Source organism: Excalfactoria chinensis, chromosome 11 (assembly GCF_039878825.1).
Source record: "Excalfactoria chinensis isolate bCotChi1 chromosome 11, bCotChi1.hap2, whole genome shotgun sequence".
Classification (NCBI taxonomy): domain Eukaryota; kingdom Metazoa; phylum Chordata; class Aves; order Galliformes; family Phasianidae; genus Excalfactoria; species Excalfactoria chinensis.
Window position 1 is genome coordinate 17,231,717 of NC_092835.1, and position 18,586 is coordinate 17,250,302.

At 48.4% G+C, this 18,586-nt stretch overlaps 1 protein-coding gene across 1 annotated transcript in view; it reads left to right on the forward strand.

Moving 5' to 3' along the window:
• LOC140257425 (hydrocephalus-inducing protein homolog) overlaps positions 1-18,586 on the forward strand; it is a 57,837-nt gene that overhangs the window by 14,408 nt on the left and 24,843 nt on the right. The window contains exons 5-8 of the mRNA XM_072346713.1: positions 79-213; positions 5,522-5,721; positions 10,988-11,112; positions 17,520-17,721. Of these exons, the coding sequence (XP_072202814.1) occupies positions 79-213; positions 5,522-5,721; positions 10,988-11,112; positions 17,520-17,721 (662 nt within the window). The remainder of the gene's footprint in view (positions 1-78; positions 214-5,521; positions 5,722-10,987; positions 11,113-17,519; positions 17,722-18,586) is intronic.

Below are 18,586 nucleotides of genomic sequence, written 5' to 3' on the forward strand. Positions count from 1 at the left end.
TAACCTGTGCAGGGTCATGTCTTTGCAACCTAGGTAGAAATAGAGGAAAAATCCAATACCTTCATGTCTTTCCTGCAGGTTCCTCGGCTGGTGAAGGTTGTCTTGGAGAGCTCGCCTTACTTCAAGCTGATCAGCCCTGGTGACGTGTGCCGTAAGGTAGCACCTGGCATGCCTTCCACTTTCCGCATCCTTTTCAGCCCTGAGGAGAACAAGGTGAGTCTGGAGGTGGCAGGAGGTTGGTCTTTGATTGGCCTCGAATTCCAGTCCCTCCAGCCCCCGAGAGTGAGCTGTGGCTTTTGGGGGAACAGCCCTGATTTCAGTAGGGTTGCTGAACTCTTCAGCCAGGGCAAAGATTGTGCCTTCATAGGCTGAGAGCTCTTGTTTCAGACTTGGATCCTTAACACACTTCCTAAAATCATCTGTCATAGAGGCACGTAGAATCATTAAGGTTGGAAAAGACATCTAAGATCCCCAAGTCCAGCTCCAGGCCACCCCCACCATTCTCACTGACCACACCAGTGTCACATCTCATGGATCCTTGAATACAACCAGGTATGCTGACACCACACCTACCCAGGCAGCCTGTGGCAGTGCCTCACCACTCCTTTGGAGAATAAATTGTTCCTGATATCCAACCTGGGTGTCTAACATAATGTCTGGTTGGGTTCAGGGGTGGGGAACTCCACTTTTTATGGTAGGGAGACCTCCTGGGGAAGATGCACGCAAGAGTAGGAAAACAAAGAAAATGGTAGGGGGGGGAGTGTTGATTAAGTCACTTTTCTCTCTTATGATAAGGGTTTAATATGGAAAAGGCTACAGGAATTAATAGATCCAGAAAGAATTCCTCTCTCTCATCTGGCAGCCACTTTCCTGCCTCACCCAGGGCTGGACTGAAGATGATGCTCATTCATCCCTTCTGCTACCCAGCCTTGCAGCTGTGCCATCCCCAGGGATGCTTGGCCACAGTCTGTGGCCTAGGTGGGAGGAATCTCTGCATGTGGCTGAGCCAGTCTGGCACAGGCTGTAGACATTCCTCACCCAGCAGGAGGTTGGTGTGATGCAAAGGACAAAGCGTGGGTAGGAATGAATAGGCAGACTCCATCTGCCCTGTTCTCCCATGTAGAGATGTCCCAAACTTGTGATCTTGGTGTGGTTGTGTCCTTGTGCACAGGGCTCCCATTCCATGTCACCGTGTGCATTTCTGCACCAGGGCAGAGGTACGGTATCTCTTTAGAAGTAGTCGTCTTCTTTTATTCACTTGATTCTGATTTACTGTCACGCTTGGTCCCTTTCTCTAACAGCAGGTAGAGGAAAAGTAAAGAGGAAATGCCCTGTGGTCCCCTTCCCAAGCCAGGAGAATAATCTGTTCCTTTGGAGTGTCTGAGAAATCATTTAACATCATTAATATTTAGGGTAAAAATTAGCTTGGCCTAGGGCAGTTTTCCAAACTACCCGAGAGCTTAATCTCAGTGACGTAAGCTTTGCAAAAGTGACTTTAAAATGTGATTTATCTTTACTAATTACTGAGCATCCATTTCTTGGTGGGGGGTTTGAAGAGGAAAACTGGTGCCCACAGAGAGCAGAGCACTGTTCTTCAAGCTTAGGGAGACAGCAGGACAATATGGGGCCATCACCAGAAGCAGAGGGAAAATTCAGAGAGCACAAAGGACCAACGCTTTGGGGATGCATCAGTAGTGTGGTGAGGAGGTCTTCCCTCTGGATGTGGCCCTACTGGAGAAGGGTGGCACTTGGTGACCCTAGGGGTGCCTAGCAATCGCAGGCACTCCAACTGTGTGCCTCTGCTGCCTCTCGAGTGCTCCATGACCCCATGGATGGTGCAGAGGATTGGGATGTGAGCACCAACACTGCTGACTGTAGGATCGGTTGAGGGTTTGCATTGCTAATTCATGGGAGTGAAGCACGGAGCTGGGCTGTGCTGAGCCCTCAATAACTGGAGCATGCAAGTGGTTTGTGGCCAGAATGCCACGTGCCTCGTAAGCCCTCTCTGGGAAATGAGCAGCTTCTCACTGCCTCGCAACCATCTGGTAGCGTGCCACATGGCTGGGCTGTCACAGCCAGCATGCAGCCGACACATCTTGTGTATTGGCACCCATGTTAGAAATACAAATGGATAATTCTTCTGTTGGGCAACATTTGCAATTAGTTACTCTCGCCGCCTCTGATTTCTGTATCTCTGCATTCTGGCTCCACAATGTGTCCTGCCAGTACGGGCTGCAGAGCAAACAAGCAGGGATATGCATCGTGTCCTTCAGCTTTTGTCATAGATGATCTGGAAGGAAGGAGGTGAGAAGTGCCCAGAAACACAGCACAGCTTAATCTGTTTTGCTTTTATTTTCCCTTGCTCTTTTTTTGCTGTAGCAATACAGCATTTGCAGGCAACGTGAGTCGAGTCTCGGGTTTGCAAGATTCATTCCTGATGCTCAGTGGAGACTGCGTTAATGCTCGCTGATCATATGAAATATGACAGGATGTTGAGTTATTGTGTTACTGGAATTAATTCTCTGTAAATTCAGGCCGGTTCTGCTAGAGGTGTTTTGGTGTTCTGCTGTTCCAAGTGCACTCCTGCGAAGGCTTGTAGGGTGGAGAGCAGGGGGCAGAAGATTGAGGCAGTGAACCTGGGACAGAAGGACCCCATGGGGGAGCATCCTGTGAGCTGGTGGCTGAGGAAAGGGAAGGGGAAGCCATCCTCATGTGGTGTTGTCATCACCCTTCAGCCTCTCATTTATGGTACCGTGGTTCCAGCAGGGAGCTTCTCCTTTAGACTTCCCATATAATCCCACCCTGCAGGACTTTTTGGCTCTCCAGTTGCCTGCTGCAAGGAATTCAGCAGCGTATTTACCAGTTATGCAGCTCAGCTGACACCTGAGTTTGCTGGTTTATCGGGCAGTTAATTACTGTCGTGCTGACATCAACTTTAATGTGAGTGTGAGTTTGCAGAGAGCCTGGAATGACAAGTCTGATACAAGCAGTCGCTTTAATTTCAGTGGGCACTAATGCAAATGCCAGCAGTCATATTTTAAAGGCTGGAGCTTGTAACTTATTGCTTGTCCAAGGTGAGTAAAGGAAGAGGCTGCATTGTGCAGTGATTTCTATTTTCCCTGGAACAGAGGAGTCATATAAAGGATGAGGTCATATTTTTGTGAAAATCTATAGCCTAAAGCTAACTCTAAACAACCTTCAAAGCATGTAAGCGATGCGAACCCTTCCTCTCCCAAGCATATTTGTTTAGGAGACTGCTTTTCAAACAGTCTGCTGGGGGTCTGCAGTTGCAAAGGTTGGTTTTGGCGATACCCCTTGGACTGTAACTGAGTGCGTAGCTGAGCTGCTGTCCTGGCAACACGGCAGAGGATTGCAGCTGTCATCTCCCTGTCTTTGCAGCAGACCCTGTGCTGTGTGAGCAGCCCCAGTGCTTGTGCACGGTACCCTGTGCTTGCTTTGGGATTTCAGCTGGGGCAGGTATTAATTTCTTGGCTGCTGATCTGCTCCCTCCTTCGCAGTAACGACTTGAAAATGAGTTCCCGTTATTTCCCTCCAGTAGCTCCAGTTGTTGAAGTTTCTTTCCTCCTTATCCTGCAGCTGATCTGAACTCACTGCGTCCTCCTCTGTCTACCTGGCATCTGCAGGGTGGAGATAAGGAAAGATGTCGTGCCAAGGCTTAAAGAGGCACGAGGCTTTCAGCCAGACTCACAATGCCCGCGCTACAGTAGGGTGGCCAAAACAACAACAACAAGAAGTAAATTGCTTTTTATTTCTCATTTCTGAATGTGGTTTCTGATGATCTGAATGGTCAGAACATGAAATACCCAGATAACAGGTGCTTTGAATTCACAGAAGCTGCCCTTCTCTTTTATTTTAGAGGACTTAGGCTGCGAGATTGAGACCCAAATTGCTAATTCAGAAAGACTCACCGAAGATGAAACTCTCTTGAAAGGCGATATTCAGTTCTATAGGCATTGCTGCAGTTTCCTTCCTGGCCTTTTACCTTCTAAAGATGAGAAACCAAAACCCTCCTGCGGTTTCCAATGCGAATTTGAGACGCATCTAGAAAACAAGACCTTTCTTTATTCTTTTTTTAAGTCTTGGATGCGATGGCATCTGTTACTGCAACCCTAACCGCAGTGGAGCAGGTGGTGAGCGTGCTGAGACAGTGGGTGCTGCTGGGACCTGGCCCAACACAGTCCTGGACCTGTGTGCCCTGTCAGGCTCAGGGCAGGCAAAGGAGCTTGGGCACAATGGGGTTTGGATGGGTTCTGGCTAAGGAAGCTGGATGCTAAGCTCAGCTCCTACTGCAGTTTTGTATTATTGTGCCCTTGGAGCAGCAAGAAAATGAGTTCAAAAGGAAAAGGACTGCAGCAGCAAAAGAGGGATGTGAGGCAAAGCTTTTATTGACCTGGCTGTAACCCATGGCTGGTTGCAGTGGGGCAAGGCAGTGCCTCCAGTTGCTGCTGTCATTGGTGCTGCCCTGCTGTGCTCATGGAGATCCATCTGCTCGGCCCTGTGACGATGTGGTTGGATTCTTCTTCCCACTACTGAATGGATGGCAGCTGGGAGGAGGACTCAGGCTTCCAATTGAACTGAAGGTTTGAGGTGCTGGCTTTAGTAGAGATGGGTGTTCACACTGCCACAGGTAGGCATGCCAAGAGGACACGGAGGCACTTATTCCAGAGGAGCTACATGAGGGATGTAATTGGGGCATCAGCCACACCAGAATATGCAGCAGAGAGGAAGCAGAGCTGTCTTTGCATCCTCTGAGGCTAGGATGAGATGCGAAGTGAAACAGAGATCAGACACGAAGAGAACTTTGTAAGGCTGGAATATGATGCAACCAGCGGGTTGCTGGGAGTGGGTGCGAATTGTTGGTGCTAAAAGTGCTGTCGTTCTCAGGGACAGTTTGGGTATAGGGCTGAGCCATGGGAAGATGGATGAGATGGGCTTTTAAGGGGGTGTCCCCAGCTTTGTCATTGGTAGCACTGTTAGGGTGGTGGTAGGGAACAAGCACCCCACTCACCAACCTGCCACTGATATAGGTGTTGTTGTGTCTTTCATTCCAATCTGGCTGTTAATTGTGTGTGTGACCAGGTCCTTTAGAAGATGCACCTGAGCAGCCCTTGCCAAGCCGCAAGGAGCCACATCACTGCATGGCTGGGCTTAGCAGCGTGTAATTGGGTTACCTGCTGTGCTTTGGTGCTCAGAGCGGGTTCTTGTTCGTGCTCTAATCCCTCCTGTGAAATCCTTGCATTGGTCATTCAGAACCCAGCTATCAGGTAGTTTTGTCCTCCTGTGGTATGGAGCTGGCTGTCAGCTCGCTGGGAAAGCACTTGAAGCAATGGAGCTGTTTCCTCTTGGCGAGCCAACAAGCCTCTACCAGTCATTCTACTGGAATTAAAAGTCATTAAATAACAAGTACTGCTGCATTATTGAATGAACGCATAGCAAACAGTGACCTTCCTTCTGCAATGGCACTAAATGCTTTCCTGATGATCCCACTTCCTTCCCACAGGACTACTTCCACCAACTCACCTGCATCACAGAGAGGGAGAAGTTTGTGGTACCCATCCGAGCCATAGGAGCCCGAGCTATCCTGGACTTCCCCGACCAGCTCAACTTCTCAGTCTGCCCAGTCAAACACAGCACCCAGAGAACTCTGCTGGTTTGCAACGTTGGCAACCGTGAGGCCCGTTACCACATCAGCACCCACAGGTAAAGGCTGCCAGGTTGTGCCTTCAAGGTGCTGGAGCCCTGAGAACAGCACTGTGTGCTGGCAAGCTTTGGGTTTAGTCTGACCCCCATGACCCAATGTTAGGTGGAACAAGCTCTGAAGTGGAGTTGAGCAGACCCTGACTTCAGAGCTCCTCTGTGGCTCCAACCAATGGTGATGGATGCCAGTGGGGGCAGGAGGTGCCCCAGTTAACCCAAGAGGAGCCCAATTTAACTCATAGGAGCCCAAGAGGAGCCCCTATGAAGCCTGGGGAGACCAGGTGAGCAGAGGTCTGGGATTTGCTTCTCCTCCTCTGCTGTCTTCCTAAGGATGGACCAGGAAGTAGAATGGGAAAGAGCATGACATCCTGCAAGGGGGAACGGGATACTTCCTACTAAAAATCCCCTTTGCTGAAGCTTTGCATCAGGGGGAAAAAAGGATGGAAATGCACAGACAGAGAAACCAATAAACAACTGAGTGAGTTCAAGGGTTGTGCTCTGCATTGAAGGAAGGAAGCCTTTACATTGTGGAAAATGCGTAGGTAGGAACTTCTAAGTCACTGCAGTTTTCCTCTGGGATTTCTAGGTCAAGCTGTCAGAATCTAAATAGGGACTGACTGAGTGTTTAGCATTTTTCAATACACTTATCAGTTGATAGAATAGTTGCTACAGCATATATTGAGTTCTGCTTGCTATGGATATTAAAAGTTGAAGTTTGGCAATCAAACCCTTCAGCCTCGATTTGCCATAAAGGGATGGGAAATGTTAGAAAAGCTTCATCTCAAACTGTACAAAAAAAGCAGAGCTCTGGATAACTGGATTGTGTGCATTAAATGATCAAAAGCTGATATGATTTCTCTTGCCCCATTGAGGGCGTCTGTCATCTCTTCCATTTCATTATGAACTTTTGAAGACCAGCTCGAAATTTCAAGCAGATGATTTAAATCTTTGAATATAGGAAGCATTTAATTCTAATTAAGAGTGGCACTTGCTTTCCTTCGGATTCTTTCTTAACTACTCAGAAATTTCTGTGTTCCCGTCTTCTTTCTTTTGTTGCTTTTTCTTCAGTGAAATGTCATAAGGAATACTTCAGTGGGATCCCCTCAAAAGGCTGAGTTCCTCTAATGCCTGTCTGTCTGCATCGTGCCCTTGCGTATATGCAGAGATGAATAGGAAAACTGAGAAGTTTGGGGAGTATGTGAAATGGAAATGGGATGGTTTCGAATCGTCATGTAGAATGACAAGAATTCAGGCTGGAAGGGACCTCTTGGAGATCAGCAAACACCTTGCTTGGAAGAAAACCAGCTCCAGAGTTTGATCAGGTCTGCAAGTAGCACTAAAGGCCTTTTTCTTGTAGAGCTTTGAATGCTTTCAACATTGAAGGTTCCATTAGCTTCCGTAGCTTCTTGTGCCCATGTGCTGGGCATGGTTAGCAGGAAAGCAACGGCCTCTGGGCTGACACACCAAGGAGATGTGAGAGTCGGCTGCTCTGCAGGCTAATAGATTGTTAGCTGACAATTGTCTTTGAACAAATATATTTACACAGCCTTTCACGGAAAGAGGCCATTCTCCTGCTAATGTTGGAGGATTAATTTCCCTGTTAGGGAGGGTAGAACAAAGGCTGCATCGTTATTAGAGAAGATTTAGTTGAATGTGTCGCTTGTTCTCCTGAATAACTTCCATAACAACTTGATGATTAATTATCATCGCAGAGCGTTTAGGGTTGTGCCAGGAGCTTTGGAAATGGATGACTTATGTTCCCTGTCCTGGAGAGCTCAGTATAAATGTAAGATGCAGTAATCAAGAGTTATGGTGTAGGTGCTCTGGGAGAGGAGTGCCAACCTTACCGGCTAAAATGCGGGGCAATTTCAGTCTGTTCTTATTTGGAGGAGAATTTAAGCTGCTTAAGTTGAACGTGTTTAATTCTTACTGAGTAAAGGAAGTGAATCTGTGGAGCTAATTCAGCATCCTTCAGCTGCTCCCTGCTCAGAGGTCTCTCTCTTTCTATGGCATCTATCAATACGGTCACATTTGGACCACTGGCGGACAAAGCACTCTCTTTGTGCTGGCTGGCGCTGTCTTGCCTGTGTTCCCTCTTCTTACAAAGCTTGATAATAAATAATAACAGTGTAAGTGTTGAAAGTTACCCTCTCCTCATCATTAAGGCACGATAATGAGTTTCTTCTCTGACACACAGGAATATAAATGTCGTTCCTCTACATTTGAGTTGAAAATGGTGCTTGGAAGCAGATTGTAGGCCATGCATGTATACATACGTGTATAGACGTATAGGATGGGCTATGAAGGCCATGAAAGGATGTGAACATGGAGGGCAGAAGCAGCGAAAGAGCAGAAAGATGGAGCTGTGAGCTGCTGAGCCTGCACAAGACTTCTCAGCACTGAGAAATTGTCTTTTCAAGCCTTGGATGCCTCCAAGATCCAACAGGCTCAGCTTGCTGGAACAGCTACAAGCTTGACTTTGGCTGCTGTACAATTACTAAAGTTGAGATGAGCCGATCTTTGTGTTTTTCTTGCAAAGGGTCTTAATGGGCAGATGAGGCAATTCAACCACCTGTAGATTTGACAGCAGCCAGCAGTCAAACAGAAGGCTGGAAATTGATAGGTTTTGTTTTTATCCTGTGTCTGATGGTTCTTAAAATTAAGGAAATCTTAAAAGAGGAAATCTGTTTGGTTGTAGGAGAGCTGTGTGCTGTGGGACTTGAAGAAGGAGCTCTTTGCACACTGCCTGATTGTAGGAGAAAAGGGGATGTGAAAACCTGAGGCACACAGCTGACAACAGCTTTTCTCTAGCATCAGTCCCTTTCCAAAGGGCAGTAATAGATGTAATAGAGCTGAGTGGATACCAGTGAGAAGGCCTCTTCCAAGTTGGTGTGGCTGAATAACGTGAGCTGGGGGATCTGGCTGTGCTTGCAAGGCACCATTGGGATATTAAAGAGCAGGACCTGCAGAAGTTTTGATGTTGTACACCAAAGCAAACATCCAAACGGGCATCGTTTTAAAAACCATGTCAGAGGGAAAGGAGCTATTATAAAAAGAAACCACAGAGCTTATCTTCTGAAAGATTTCCCGTCTTTTGGGAGCGGTGGTGATTCATTAGGAGGGCAGATCTAGCAGGGCCAGAATTATCTTTAAAGAACAGCTCACAATTAAATGACAATTAATGGATAAAAGGCCAAGGTTTAGGCTGCCAGCTTCCGTTCTTGGCAGTAGTTTTCACTTGGCTATTAGAATGCATCAGGGATGTCTCTTAGCATTTCTTATCTGGGGGCTGCAGAGAGTGGCTTAACTGCTTTGACAGAAGTTTGGGGGGAGCTGAGTTTAGCTGTAGGGCTTTTGCATCTTTGTGTCCTGACAAAGTGAGGGATGGTGGGAGGATTTGGGGTAGGATGTGGGAGGTGTGGGGTTGCTCCATCCCAGCCAATGGTGAAGAGGAGTGGGGAGATAGAGCAGGAACTGGTACTGAAATGTGGGGGATCCCCTTCATTAGCAGCCCTTCTGAGCTCCTTTTGCTACTCTAAATGTCACACCCAAGCACCAGTTCTGCCCCAGGCGGCCCAGAGGTTGTTTTGGACCCGTGGAGAAGTGGCACTGAGGGATGTGGGCATGGTGAATGTGGGCTGGGGTTGGACGTGGGGATCTGAAAGGTCCTTTCCAGCTTTAATGATCCTATAATTGTATGACTTCTCAGCCATGCTGGTCACTAAATCCCTTCCCTAGCAGGCAGCTGCCATTAACAGGGCTTGATGAATGTTCTCTGATGGGAGGAACAAACTGTGTCCTTGAGGAGCCCTTTGGTGTGGCTGGGAACACATTACTGGACATACGTGAGAACCCCCTGCTCAGCTGCAATGGAGCAAGCTCTGCCCTGGGAAGAGGCTGAGGTCTCCTCCTGTCAGTGTGCAAATGCTACAGGCTCACTGCTGCTCCTTCTAGAGCCAGCAGCAATGCTACAAGCATAATGGGAACAGGTCAGACCACTAATTGCTGCTATATCTCATTAATGAGCAAAAACTCCAGCAATTTTATCAGCTGTCGCTACTCAGATGAACAAAGTTCAGTTTGTGCGTGTCTCCAGTTCTCATTATTTTTGTGTGCATTGCCTTTCTCTAATCATGGTTAAAGCTCCACAGAGCAAGTTTTGGAGGTGAGAATTTGATGACCAGCAAAGTGCTGAACACAAAACTTCTGTCTTTTGAGCAAGAACTGCGAAGCCAAGTTGCCATGCTTCATCTGGCTTCTCCCTTAGTGTGAAGGTAGAGTTCTACAGCTGGCAGCCAAGGGAGGTGGGGAAGTCACCATCCCTGGAGATGGCCAAGAACCACGGCAGTGTGACACTGAGGGATGTGGTCAGTGGGCATGGGGAGGGTGGGTTGGTTCAGACTTGGTGATCCAAGAACTCTTTTCCAACCTTAATGATTCTGTGGATCTATGAATTTGTCTGGTGGGCCAAGCAAATGGTTATCAAGCTTGGATTGCAGCCCAGAGTCGCAGACTCTACATGGCTTTGTGAATGCATCAAATTAACCCCCTTTGTCATGCTGCTGTTAGTGATGCTTGGTGGGATCCTTCAGGCTGAAAATGGGACAATCCTTTTGCTGCTGTCTTGTTTCTGTGGCTTCGCTCTAATCTACGTTTGCGCACGTACTTTCCTGGTTGTTCCTTTTCTTAGAGCAGCTTTCATTGAGTGGCTGATATAATGTGCCCTTCCTTAGGTTAAAACAGGTTACTTTCAAAGTAAAAAGGCTGAATTCTGCAAATTAATACATAATTGTTCTCTGGTCTTCTAGGAAGACTTATTCCTCTGATTCTTGGCTGTAATCTCCTTGGCACAGGCCTTGCTTTGACATTTGCCTCTCTTGAGGTGAGGTTTGAAGGTGGCTGGGTAAGATAGACTTGAGGAAATTGGGGTCAGCTTTGCATGCAAATAGCAATTTTGGCCTCTGCTGTTCAAAAACAGTTCTCTGATTGAGTTGCTAGCAGTCTGACTCCTGAGATGCTGCATAGAGGAAGAGCTGGATGTATAATATGGGGGAGAAGAGGTTACTTTGCATCACGTGCTCTTCTGAGGGCTGAATCTCTTCAGAAGTGGGAGAAAGGAGCTGTGTGTCTGATCCTATGTCTTCTGTTCTTACTCTGCTGATGTGTTTTATCTGCTCAGTGTAGTGAAGTGGAATAGCCTCAGGCCCTGGAAGGGGTTATGATTTCCAAATCTCCTGTGATGCCTCTGATGCCTGTCTTTGCATTGCAGCCCTTTCTCTGTCGATCCCTCCGTTGGGACCCTTAAGATTGGTGACACCATGCAAGTAACAGTGGAGTTCCACCCACTGAAGACTGGAGACCACTGCGGGTCCCTGGTGGTTCACTATGACACAGGTGAGTGCTGGGCAACGTGCAGTGCACACCTTCTGCTGCCTTCCAAACAGAACGATGGGAAGTTTTCCCTGCAAGCAACTTCAGAGCCCTTTTCTCTGCAATATCTGGATGTTTCAGTTTCTGGAGATGTTCAAGGTCAGGCTGGACTGGGCTCTGGGTGCCTGATGGAGCTGTTGGTGTTTCTGTTTGTTGCAGAGCAGTTTGACTAGATGACGTTTACGAGTCCTTTCCAACTCACAATGATTTCATTCTATGAAGTAATGACATGGGCTGAGTCTGTCCTTCTGTGTGTCCGATGTCACTGTGTCCTGGTGCATCCATGGGAGACCCTGGTGTCAGCACGTTCCCTACATACCACAGTGATTCCATCATTCCTTTTCAGCCTAGCAGCTCACTTTCCTCTCCAGGTGGAGAGAAAGACAAAGATTTTCTTGGTCTGCTCTGAAAACCTGAGTTTTCTTCTTATGTTGGCCCTGAAGTGGTTGGGTTGACCTGTCCCAAAGTGTTTGACCTGTGTGTATCTGCTGCTGTGGGGTGGGTGACATTCCAGGGCCACATGCCACCTACCTGGGGATGAGCCCATGATCTCCCTCCTGCCTCTCAGCACGACTCTACAGTTATTTTTAAGTAAATTACAGATCGGGGAGGCAAGCAGAGGAATAATAAAGAGATTATCTGCCTAGCTTGGCAGCATACAAACAAGTAGAATGCTGCAGAGTTGAATTGTTGAAGTGAAACTGAAACGTTTAATCAGTCATTCTCCAAAGCTGCTTATTGCAGGGGTGGTGCAGAGCTCCAGCCTCGCGGTGGGGCTGGGTTGATTTGGCCAGCAGCAGGACCTGCATACAGAAAGCAGCCGTGCTGCTCCTGCAGAGCTGCCACCAGACTCAGTTATGAAACAAGCACTAAGAGCAAAATAGCAGCTTAGGATGCTGGGAGGCACTTTGCTGGTGTGGCTTTGTCTGTATTGACTTGCTGGCTTGTGACTGGCTGTGGTTCTCCGTGGGTCAGTTGGTTGATCTGTAGCACTGGGTGCCTGCTGTGTGGTTTTTGCAGAGCTTGGGTAATGATTTTATTGTAGGCTTTTCAGATGAGTGCAAAGGGAATGTATAGGAAGTGAAAACCTGGCCTTGATGCTCTGCATGTCTGTACTGCTCCATGTCCCCTGTGTATCTGTATGCACAGAGGTCCAGCCTGCCCTGAAACACCTTGAGGTGTTCTGGGCTGCAGCGTGTCCCTGTTTGTCACCTTGACAGCAGGTGGTGGTGTGAGAAAGAGCTTATGAACCCAGCCTGGTAAGCCTTCCTAATGGGAAAGGACCTGCATGTGGCACCACAAAACATCTGATTGGTGCCTTGGGTGCTCCTGGATGAGTCCCAGCCCACACCATGAGGAGATGGGCAAATTAAAATAGGTAGATTTGAAACCAGACACAACCAAGCTCTTATCTGTAAAGCTAAGCTATTCTTTTAGCTCTCGAGAAGTTCTCAAGTGAGATGCCCAGGATGCACATGAACAGCGTAGGGTAGGATCAGTGAGAGGATGCTCAGGCTATGGAGATGCACGATGGGTTCCCGGAGCTGTGACAGAGGTAGAAAACTGATTCACCAGTCCCATGGCACCAAGGAATGACGTCTGTGTCAGATGCTTTAATGCAGTGATCAGAGATGGGCTGGCTGTGGAAAGGAGGTGCTGGAGAAGCACTGGGAAGTGTGGAAGGATTCTCTGCTCCCTACAATCCTGCCTTCCCTTGGACTCCAAGAAGCAATGCATTATGATACAAGGGGCGATCTCTGAGCTGTGGGACCCCATTCAGGGCTTCTACACGGCTGCTTGTAGCACCTGTGGGCCTTTAGAGGACTTGTACAGCTCTCAAATGGCTCTGTGCAACTTTGTTTTAATTTTCCCATTGGCCACAGCATCCCTTGGGATCCTTTTGTCAGCGCAGGAAGCTTCAGTAATTAGCAAAGCCCCACTGAGCTTGTGCAGAGCTGACAGACACTACATACCGAGATGCTTTTATTGCTGCCAGTGATAAAAGTAATTTGCAGATCGTTTTTCCTTCCTCTGTGACTGCGATGCAGATGCAGAAGCCTGGGGGCAGGATGTTGGAGGGGAGAGATCAGAGGTGGTGAATTTTAGGAGATGTATCCAAGCAGAGCCAGCCCTCAAGCAAGAAACGTCTGCTCTGTTATTGTCCCTCCTGCTCTTGGTGCAGAGCTCCAGCAAGCAGCTCCCTGGGATGAGGTGCAGGCTGGCAGTCCCTGAACAAAGCCCCATCCTATAGCAAATCTCAGCTTGTTTGCTGCAGGCCAGACCCGGGCTCACCGTGCTCCTTGGGTTCTGTGTGCTCAGAGCAAGGAAGGGAGAGCTCAGCTCCTTGAGTAATTGCAACGAGGGCAGGTGGAAGGTGCCAGCAGCATCTGCCTGCAGCTCTGCAGTTGTCAACCAGATTGGGTGAGTTTTTGCTGTGTTGGGTTGTTGTAGCCTGTGGGTTTTCCCCATTGCAAGTGGATGAATTGGCACGTGGACGGGCCTCTGGAGCCCCACGTCCTAACTGCCAGCATGTGGAAAAATGGGCGTTTCATCTCAAATGGGAAAAATGGGGCATGAGATCAGAGGGAAACAAAAGGCACGTGTTTAACCATAACTAATTAAGGAGCTGACGTGGAGCTCTTCAGTCACTCATAGCAGCGAGTTGGGCACGGTGTGATGGAGACATTGGGGTCTGGTGGGGATGATGGGTGACTACAGAGAGCAGTGGCAGTGAGGAAGCAAAGTGTGCATCAGTGGTGTTGTGGAGGCCATGTCCCATCACTGATGGGCAAAGAGGAGCAGTCAGCTGCAGCTGTAATAGTTCTGCTCCTGGACAGGCAGGGTTTATGAGCCAGGAATGCCATCACGTTGGGAAGCTGAATCCCTTTGTCCAGTACCATTTTTACCTGTGCTGGTAAATGTACAGTGAGGCCATCCATGCAAGGGCTGGGTGGTGTGTTGGTGATGGCTGTACCTGTGCAGGAAACGCATTGAATCCCAGCATGCTTTCTTTTAATTGCTGCTTGAGGCTCAACAAAGGAATGGGTCTGCCAGCACCACCTGAATCACCACTGCCAACAAGGATAAAGCATCTGATAACAGCACTGCCCTGCTGTGATCTCCACCTGTGCTCATGTAGGCTTCGGAGGGATCAACTGCCTCTATACAGCTGTTTTCTTTCCTTAAGAACACTGTTTCCACCAAGGGTCTTGTCATCCACCTTGGAGTCACAATCAGTGGCTTCCTGGAACTTGTTTGAGAATGAAATGAAAATCCTATTGATTCAGTCTGTAGAGCAAACCTTTCCCTTTCTCTTTTTCTTCTCATCCTCTGATGGATGTGAACGGGCAGTAGGGTTTAGCTGGGGCTCAACCCTCACTGCGCTTCATGTTCCTGACATCACTCAAGGCAGAACACTCTCATTTGTCCTAACTGCAACCAGGCTGGAGCAGGATTGCTTCTTCCCTGCTCAAACTGCCTCTTGCAAGAGTTTATTTGTGGTCCCTTGAAAGGTTCCTTTGTCCTCAGAAGGGGTTGGGATCCATCCAGCATTGAGGTAGCCATAAAGATTCATGCAGACCATGAGTTGTGATCATCTTGGGTAACCCATCTGGGGACTGTTGGCTGCTGGGTGGAAAATGGTGGTGCATGGCGTGCTTTCCTTCCTCTGCCACCGAGCATTTCCAGCACCTTGCCTGGTTTCTGCCTGATTTATAGCCTTGCCTGCCTGCCTCACGGCGGCTGGGAGGTAGGTGAGCGGAGGGAGGCCAATTTTTGCAAGCAAATGAGGTGTGAAGTTAACGCAGCTCTGTGTTGATAGTGGCAGCGCTGCACCAAACTGAGGGCTGGTAACTAATACCCCATACAGCTGCACGGTTATAGGCTTTTATAGCCCAGATCAATGAGAGTGAGGGGATCTAATTGCTCCCCAGAGCTCTTATTTATGTTGAAACAGCTAGCAAGCAGTTCCTGCCGTCGTTCCCCTTTTCTAGAACTGCTCTCAGTAATGGCTTCTTTTATACTGATTCAGATAAGGGCATCCTACCTCTTGCAAACCTTTGCCCTTCTTGAGGGCCTTGTGAGTGGGGACAGATGGTCCCTCGCTTGGCAGGAGAAGGGCTGCTAACATTTATGCTGCATCTGTACTCAAACACCCCCTAACAAATCCCTGCTAGTGCAGCCACAGCATTGTTCAAGGCAAGCACAGATTCCATTCCTAGGCTTGGTGCAGGGAGCTGGTTTAGGATACGTCCTCAAGTTGCTCCAGAAGAGTTTCAGTTTGGATATCAGGAGCAATTTCTACTCCCAAAGAGCAGTGAGGCAGTGGTGCAGCTGCCCAGGGATGGCCAGGAGTCCCTGGAGGTGTCCCAGAGCTGTGGGGATGGCACTGAGGAATATGGGCATGGGGAGAGGGGCTGCTGGGGTTGGATTTGATGGTCTTAGAGGTCTTTTCTAACTCTGATGCAAGAAGAGCCTGTTTTGCTCAATGGAGAGGTCACAACCTGCCATGTTGACCATTGCCAAGCAGTCATAGCTGTCTGTCTGCCCCCTTTTCTGTCTCAGGGCTGCTTGCATTTGGGGCAGGACTCTCTTGTTGCCGTAGGCTGGCTGGAAGGAGCAGCAATATGCCGTCCATGTGACAGCAGCAGGAGAATTATTTATCCCAGCTCAATCCTGAGCTACCATAACACCTTCTGAGCAAAGAGCTCAGCTTTATTTTTCTTGTGTTCCCAGAGATATATTGGCAGGATCCGTCTCCTTGGCTGTGTTTATAGCAGAGATGAGAGCAAGACAACCTATCTGACAAGCTGAGTGAATGAAAATAAAGTTGCTTTCTGTGCTACCCAGATATTCCAGGGTTGGCTGCGGGCTCTCCTAGAAGAGGTGAGGAGACACAGCAGAATATTTGTCTTGTTTCCAGCTTCCTTAATAGAGTAGCGATCAATGAAGGGGAAAGTGCCAGCTGTTGATCGGTAGGAAAGCATTCTTCATAAGACCCTAGATTTGTTTTGAAGTCTTGTTTAAGAATTCCCTCGTCCATTCATTGAGATGTACTTCCAGGCTAAACAAAACTTGCCCTTCTATTTCAGAGCAATTTGTGCTTCTCTGGATGCTGTTCCCTGTGTTTCTGCTGTTTCAGAGTGCCCGTTTCAGCAGCGCACAACCCAAAGCATCTGCTGTAAGGGTGTATCAACTCTGCTCTCTATTTCCTTTTCAGGCATTGCTTTGTTGAGGTCGCTGGATGAGAGCTGTCTTGTTCTTTCTGTTGGGTGTATCCAAAGCATGCAAGGAGGAGGGAGCTGACAGCCTGGAATAAGGCAGTGTTCTGTAAATAATGGTAGGGCCAGTAAGTCTGGGTCCAGGGAATATTACAGTAGAGCAGGAGTGGCTTGTCCCCAAGAGCAGCAGCAGGGGATGCTGAGCAGAGCATGCAAGTGTACATATGCTATGTTTGTGTTCCCCCATGGGCCCTGGGGCTGGCAGTTCTCAGGCCTGGAGGCTTTGGTCTCATCTTTGTTTAATAGCTGCTGATGGTTTTGTCTCCTGAGGACGTGTCCAGGTGCTCTCTGCATGTGGAACTGTGAACCTCTGTCCTATGGCAACGTGTTCCAAGTGAATGAGCATTCCTTGAAGAGAGCACTGCTGTTTGTTCAGTGTAACTTCTGGGAACGTAATGGAAAATGGTACCATTCTATGATTCCTTGGCTCTGGGTCCCTCTGGTTGACTTTGTGCCATGTACTCATTGAAGAGGAAGGGCAATGAACACTGACTCTACCAGACTTTGTTTTTATGTGATAAACCATTCATTATAGAATCCCTTATACAAAAAGCATTGTTCCCTCCTTGGAAAAATTGCTGGTTCTCTTGCAATGTAAACTTGACTTGAACGCCCACCACTGTGACTCTCTTAAAGGACACGAAGGCTGAATTCCTCACGTGTGGGGAGGAATGGATGGAATGACTGCAGAGGTTTGCTATTCTAAGGATGAATCTGGCTTCATTCCCACAAAAGAAGGGGCAACCAATACCATTCTGCTGCATTGAGGCTGGATGTGTGGTGGGCAATTGCTGTTGTGGTAGGATTTAGCGAGGCCATCCAGCACGTGCCCGCTCTGTCCTTGTGTTGCTGCATGGCAGCCTTTAAGACGTCTTCACCAAACACGAGGGTGGGCTGTAGGCTGTCACTTCACTTGTTCCTCTGGCCATCCCCTTGGCCCCCATGCATCTTTCTTGTTAGCAAGAAGGGACCGAGAACTGTCAATCCAGTTTAAAAGCTGTCGCTAAGTGTTGTTAGCTGTGCTTTGCTCTGTTGCTTGTGCTTCCACCAGCAAATGAGCTGAGTGAAGGCTCTCTTTTTGCTTTACTCCAGGTGAAGATGTTCTCACAAGCCTGTATGGAGCGGCGGTGGATGTCAACATCAGGCTGGACAGGAACTCTTTGATGATTGCAAAGACTTACCTCACAATGGCAAACCACAGATCCGTAGTCATCCACAACCGGAGCGAGATCATAGCCCACTTCCAGTGGAAGGCTTTTGTTACTCAGGAAGAGGAGGATCAGCAGAAGCTGAGGTTGGTGTGATAGATTCATTTCAGGGTGATGCTCTGCCGGGGGTACAGCCTGTGTGTGGCTTCAAGTGGCACTAATGGTTTTGAACGTCCTAGCATGAGTTAAACCATCAAAAGCATCCAGATGTGTGAGCTTCAGGGTAATGCAGCAGCTCTGCTTTTCTTGTTCCATTTTTGCCTTTATTCCATCTGGAGAGGAAATATTGATCGCAGTGACTGCAGTTATTCACATTGCAGATCCATGGTCTATGGGAGCACAAACCTATGGGATCTCAGGATCCTGGGGATACAGAGGGTCCACAAGGCTGAGGACTGCACTGAGAAGCAGCATGCAGCAATGTTGTTGTAAACCCACTGCAGTGCCTTCACTACAGCTTTGATAGGGAGGTGTTGGAGAGCCCGGAAGGTTCCTGCTGTGGGGCATCATGTAGCTTTGCCCTTCCCAGGTTTCCAGCACAACAAGATTCTTCTGCCTGTCTTTAGAGGCTGGAGGGAGCTCAGGGGAGGAGGGAAGGTGGGGCTTGGAAGTGCCTTTGGGTTCAGGCTCTGTGTGTCTTTGTGGCAGTGTGAGGCAGGGCAGGTAGTGATGATGGTGCTGGAGGGGCCAAGGGTAGGACACCTCCTTCAAGGAGAGTCTTTGGTGAAGCTGTGAGATTTCAGTTTCAGGCAGCAAAGGAACACAGCCTGGGGGGCGGTGCACTGGAAATTACACTTAAAAGCTTGTGTGATTTAGGGAATGGTGTGACTTTTCAGACTTGGATGGCTGTAGGTATATCAGAGTTATTCTGAACCCGTAGCTGCTGATCAGGAAACTACCTTAAACTGGAGCACTTTTTAAGGGCTTCTGAGCAAATAAAGTTCAACATAA